This window comes from Sorex araneus, chromosome 2 (assembly GCF_027595985.1).
Source record: "Sorex araneus isolate mSorAra2 chromosome 2, mSorAra2.pri, whole genome shotgun sequence".
Lineage (NCBI taxonomy): Eukaryota > Metazoa > Chordata > Mammalia > Eulipotyphla > Soricidae > Sorex > Sorex araneus.
Window position 1 is genome coordinate 194333405 of NC_073303.1, and position 6615 is coordinate 194340019.

A 6615-nucleotide genomic window follows, 5' to 3' on the forward strand; every position below is an offset into this window, starting at 1 on the left:
ATTAATTAAAAGCCAAATGCCCTACATATTTTTCTATCTCCATTGATCACACAAACTGTAATTATTCCACTTCTGTTTGAATTGATATTTGCAATATAAGTTCATGTGAATGGCATGCTGCATATTTGACATACAGGTATTTTCAGTTATGTATGTGAAAACAAAAGTTGAATCTACATAAACTATTTCAAATTAGTTTTCATATCATTTGATTTTAAATATCTTGGTTGACCTATGTAATCTACAGATATTGTTATAAATAAATAGGTAGAAAATATTCATATATTTCCATTCAATTAACTTTACCCTGCTTCCTGTTCTACAAAACTTTACATAGCAAATAAAATGTAGAAAAATATCTGTAAAATAGGGAAAAGAGAAAATTCAAATTTTAAGATGGAAGATGGTATTGATAACCCAGTGTCTCAACATAATTGATAGAGAGAAAAAGAACCTTATATATATATATATATATATATATATATATAATATATGGCTACCCTTAACATCAGCTAGACAAGATATTCTCAAAATATATTGAACTCAGAGGGTTACTGACTGGTGGTATGCTGAATTTCCAATCAGTGAATTCATTGAATATGACATTATTCAATCAGGGAATAATGTCAGTGAGTTATGACATTAATTGCAGAGATTCTTGGCATTTGTGACACTGGTGGAGTCATTGACTTCGTGTTCAAATAACATGATGAATTCGCCTGTAGAAAGCAATGATGCTGGAGACTAATTCACTGCAATTAAAATTTATTGTGTAATTCATCTTTAAATGAGATATTGCTAGTGCTGGTCATGTGATTGTAAAGCATGTCACACCCATGTTTGAGAGTATAAAAAGGCTCTCTCTTCAGGGAACCGACATTCAACCTCAGAATCCTTTCCCTCCAACTCCACTCAGCTCTTCTCCTGCCAAAATGTCCAGCAACTGCTGCTCTGGAAACTTCTCCTCCAGCTCCCTGGGGAGCTGCCTGCGCTACTCAGCCTCTGCCTGTGGCTCCTCCTACCCCAGCAACCTTGTCTACCGCACAGACGCCTGCTCTCCCAGCCCCTGCCAGCTGGGATCCTCTCTGCACACCGCCTGTGGGGAAACCATCTGCCAGCCCAGCAGGTGCCAGGCCCCCTGCGTGGTGCCCATCTCCTGCCAACCCTCCTGCTACCTCCCTGGGCCCTCCAGCCACTGCAGCCCTTGCCAGTCCCCCTGCTCCCGCCCCAGGCCCTCCACCCTCTGCAGCCCCTGTGGGTCCCTCTATGCTGGGGCCAGGGGCTGGAGCAGCAGCAGCTGCTCCCTGGGCTATGGGGCTGGAAGCCGCTACTCCGTGAGCTGTGGGCCCAGCGGCTTCAGACCCCTGGCCTGTGGGGCCAGCGGCTTCCCTTCTCTGACCTATGGCTCTGCGTTCTGCCGCCCTTCCTACCTGACTTCCCTGCCCTGCCAGGCTTCTTGTTATAGACCAATCTTCGGATCTGGGTGCTAATGGTCACCTCTTTTCCTTTCTCACTTTGTGTTCCAATATAATCAATGCTTCTCTTCTCAATCTGTATTAACCTCATCATCCCTACATAGGATTTCTGTCTTACTTTTTGACAATTTTTCTCAGCTGCCTGTTATCTCAAATACTGGACACTGGCTACAGAATTTACCTGAATGTTGTATAACCCAGTATTAACCAAAAATAAAATCTATGTTCTACTCTAAAATTGAATTTGTATTTTCTTCCAGATTGTTTCCCAAAAATCCCTATTCTTATAATCTTATGACTTTATTAATTCTATCATCCAGCTCTTTTATTCCTATTGTGAGTTGAATAATAACAGGGTTTGCGAGAAGAAAAGGATGCTATCGCTATCAGCGAATTTGGATTTCAGAATCATGATCAGAATTGATTTATCCCTAGAGTCGTGCCTTCAGATATATACCTATAGGTTATCAATAGAGACTAGTTGACAGTCTTTTTTGAGTGCATGATTGCTTTCTCTTTCTGTCTTTTTTTCTTTCTTCCTTTTTTCTTTCTTTCTTTTCCTCTCTTTTTCTCTCTCTCTCTTTCTTTCTTTCTTTCTTTTTCTCTCTCTCTCTCTCTTTCTTTCTTTTTCTCTCTCTCTCTTTCTTTCTTTCTTTGTTTCTTTCTTTCTCTCTTTTTTCTCTCTTTCTTTCTTTCTCTTTCTTTCTTTTTCTCTCTCTCTCTCTTTCTTTCTTTCTTTCTTTATTTCTTCCTTTCTTTCTTTCTTTCTCTCTCTCTCTGAAAAATGAAACACAATGAATAAAGAGAGAAAGGGGGAAAATAATTTGGCTTATTGTGTTGGAGCCAAATTCAGTGGTGCTTAATCCTGACTCTGAGCTCTGACGTGACTCCTGTAGGTGCCTGAGAGACAGTGTGTGGTACTAGGAAATGAACAAGTGTCAGATGCTTGTCTCTCTGGCATCTGAGAGTTTTACAAAAAATATTTTATGATAGTTTAGGTAACCTGGTTAAAATAATGTTAATGCCAATTAACAGTGGTATTGATTTATATTATTTCTCCACCTCATTCTCACCGAATACAGTCTGCAATACCTTCTACAAATATCTTTATGCTACTTCTGGTCTGTCTCACCTCCATCCTTTCTCCTACCATTTGTTACATGGGTACCAAATTTTTCTAATTCAAGGTCATGGAATTGTCATTCTAAATACTCTATTTACTTTTTTTGATACATCTACACAAATAAGTGAGATGATCTAGTTGATAGTTTTATCATAAACTTCAAAAGAAACAATTATATTTAGGTTTATATGGAAATATTTTATATGCATAAGAAAAAATGAACTGAAGGCCATGGAAAATATGTAAAAATAGTAACCTTGCTTGATCACCCAATATTGGTGGTAAACTTTATTATGTGCCATCAATTCCTTCTGAACCTTCACTATGATTTGATTTCCAGATGTATAAGGATATATGTCACAAAAATTGATAGATGTATATATTACTCTAGAGCTTATATTTTTCAGGGATATGTTCATGTTTCAAATAATGTCTGAATGTTTGTGTTTTGGTCTCACATATATTAATGTACATATCAACCAAAAATGGAGGCAATATTATTTTTCATTTTAAGGAAACATAATTCTAGAAAAATGAAATTAAGAAAACAAAGTAAGTTTTACATAAATCTCAAAAGTATGACTAATATACTTAAATAAAGCTTAACAAATACTTTCACAAACTATTTCTCATGGCTGTACAATAGATCTTAGAGAAAGACGTCCATCATAGTAATTTTTATGTTAAATGTAAAAAACACAGGATTTATGATCTTAAAATATAAAACATATTCAATATATCAAGACACAGGAACATGAAAAGAACAATGGAAGTTGAATTAAATTAAGTAGAAAAGGAAAAATATGCCTTCCATATTCTTTCAAGTTATAGTTGAATATTTAGTAAACTATAAAGCAAGGTTTGATATGACATTGCAATGACCAATATCATCTTAGATGTTTGATAAATAGCAATTATTGTAACCTACATTCAATTTTTTAAACATTTTTTAGTTCACATAATACATAATGGATTAAGTCTATATTTTTTAAAACTCATGTCCAATTCAAAACATTAAGTCACTGTTCCGACTGAAAATATTTATTTCTATTTATTTGCTGTTTAAATCACTTTCTTGTTATAGGAAATAAAACTTAAATCTAGTGTTATGTGCAAACTTTTAGTTCATTTCTAAGTGTGGAGAGTAAAAGTACATAAGCTTACATGTCAAAACAATTCTTGAAATGGAACCAATGTATTTAACTTAGAAAATATAGACAAAGAAATTGTATTTGAAATCCAGAAATTAGTAGAGTCAAAATTTTTTAAAGTTCATTTTTGTTGAAATGAAGGAAATATGGCAAATATCGAAGATGATAATATTGATGTAAAAAGTTACTGCTCGTCACCAGCTCCAAGGGGACCATGAACCTCCACTGCTGTCTTGTGACACCTTTGGACCAGTTTGGCTAAAACAAAACTTAAAAGAATTTTAAATAACAAGAACATATATAGATGAGTATGTTTTGTTAATGGTTTTCTATTAGTGATGTTGTTTACTAAGTTTGAGAATGAATGAGACTCATGATCTGGGAAACAGAAATTGAAGGTCAGAAGTATACAATGAGGGGCTGGAGGAGAGCACATTGGGTAGGGCGTTTTCCTTGCACGCTGCCGACCCAGGTTCAATTCCCAGCATCCCATATGGTCCCCTGAGCACCACCAGGAGTAATTCCTGAGTGCAGAGCCAGGAGTAACCCCTGTGCATCGCCAGGTGTGACCCAAAAAGCAAATAAAAAAAAAAGAAGTATACAATGAAATTTTCTGGCACACAGAAAATCACTTTAGGGTAGGACGAATAACCAGCATTTCCTTTTTTACAAGTTCAGTTCTAAATCTTTGCCATAGATTACCATATAATATTAAAGAGGGTTGAATCTTAAATTATTTGGCTATAGGGTTAAATAACTTTTAACTATAATTTAAACTATATTTACATTACTATATAATGGAGGTTAATATAAACATAGTTAATTTTAAAGATTGAGATATAAATAATTTTAGGAATATATGGGATACATAAAAATGAACATATACACATTACTATGTAGAGGAACTATAGATAATACAAACATGAGCTTTGGTAATCAAACCTAAAAAAAATTTAAGATATTTCAAGGAACATAGAAATAATTAAATAGAAAATGTTTCTGAAATAGAAAAACTCTTCCTTTCAGTGTAAGGAAAAGTTAGATATAGAGGCTAATTATCAAATATCGGCATTCTTGGGAATTAAAATAATGGACTGAAACTTTTGAAGACCATTGAAACAGTTCAATGTAACTGCAGATATTCTAAAATTAAATGATGTGATGAATTAAGTGTACAGTTGATGAAATCATCAAATGCAACTGAAGAGATACTTGGTGGGCAGAAGAACATTTCCATCTAACAGCTAAACTTGTTGAATGGTGCATTAGGAAAAATGAAGCACAGTGAAGATAGCAAGATCTGACATCATTGTAATGGCAATTCTAAATCCACGGTGTGGCTGAATATGTACATGTATATACGTAATCATTTTGAAATACCTTACTCTACTGCAACTAATAAATCTTATTAGCTATTTTGAGATAAGTAAAGCAGAATTCAATTAGTTTTGCTTTCTTTTGCACAATACAGCATTTTAAAAACTCCCTTTTTTTGTTTTTGTTTTGGTTTTTGCTTTTTGGGTCACACCCCGAGATGCACAGGGATTATTCCTGGCTCTATACTCAGGAATTACACCTGGCGATGCTCAGGAGACCAAATGGGATTCTGGGAACCGAACCTGTGTCAGCCCTGTGCAAGGCAAACGCCCTATCCACTGTGCTATCGCTCCAGCCCCTAAAAACTCCCCTTTTGTGTTGACTGTCACTGTCACTGTCATCCCATTGCTCATTGATTTGTTCGATCGGGCACCAGTAACATCTCTCATTGAGAGACTTATTGTTACTGTTTTTGGCATATCCAATATGCACGGTAGCTTGCCAGGCTCTCCAAGAGGGGCAGAGGAATCTAACTTGGGTCAGCCATGTGAAAGGCGAATGCCCAACTGCTGTGTATTGCTCCAGCCATTGGTGACTAACATAAGAAAATCTATTTTAAGTAGAAGAGAGTTTCAATATTTGTTCAGGATCACACACTGTGTTTTTTGGATACGGTTTTATTTGGGTTTATACTTGGTCGTGGTGCCAGGGTCAAAGCAGATTTGGACTTCAAGATAATCTTCTATACCAGTCTGCTATCTCTGTGGCGCAAATTATTTTTATGGAGGTCATGTGGTTTAAGGCTATATACACCTGGCTGTCTTATTAGCTGCAGTGATTCTGCTTCACCCTCAGCAAACACAGTGTCAAAAATTCTCATCCACAATCCCACAGTGCCCACTCTGGAATCCTCTGATCATTGCTCTGCTGACATTATCTCAGCCTTTGTTCCCATCCTCCCAGAGTTTTGCTGTCATTCCCCTCCTTCGTTTCTATTTTTTCTATTTTTTTATTAGTGAAACACCATAAGGTATAGTTAATTTGCATATAGGTGGATCAACATGGAAAGTAGCATGCTAAGTGAAATGAGTCAGAAAGAGAGGGAAAGACATATATTGCACTCATTTGTGGAATATAAAGTAACAGGATGGGAGACTAACACCCAAGAACAGTAGAGATAAGTACCAGGGGGATTACTCCACAGTTTAGAATCCAGTCTCGCATGCTGGGTGAAAAGGCAGCTCAGATTGAGAAGGGACCACCAAGTAAAGGGTGCCAGGACTATAGATTGAACATGATGGCCACTTAATACCTCTACTGCAAACCAAAACAACCAAAAGGAGAGAGAAAGAAAAAGGGAATGCCCTGCTTCCTTTGTTTCTTTATACTCCACAAATGAGACCATCTGTGCTTTGTCTCTTTCATTCTGACACATGACTTAGAATTATTCCCCCACGTTCCTCCAGGGTGCATTTAACTGAAACATTCCATATTTTCTCATAGCTTTAGATTCTACATGCATGGTATATATACTGCAGTCATTCATCTT

General features: G+C 36.4%; 1 protein-coding gene across 1 annotated transcript; it reads left to right on the top strand.

Moving 5' to 3' along the window:
- The first annotated feature begins 917 nt into the window (after positions 1-917).
- LOC129401724 (keratin-associated protein 13-1-like) lies at positions 918-1490 on the top strand. The gene has a single exon (XM_055124532.1). It carries the CDS (start codon positions 933-935, stop codon positions 1488-1490), a length of 558 nt encoding a protein of 185 aa, XP_054980507.1. The 5' UTR covers positions 918-932.
- Positions 1491-6615: the final 5125 nt, after the last annotated feature.

What these genes read in the sequence shown, in the direction of transcription:
- LOC129401724 (XM_055124532.1), top strand. Translation starts at nt 933, where the DNA reads ATGTCCAGCAACTGCTGCTCTGGAAACTTCTCCTCCAGCTCCCTGGGG.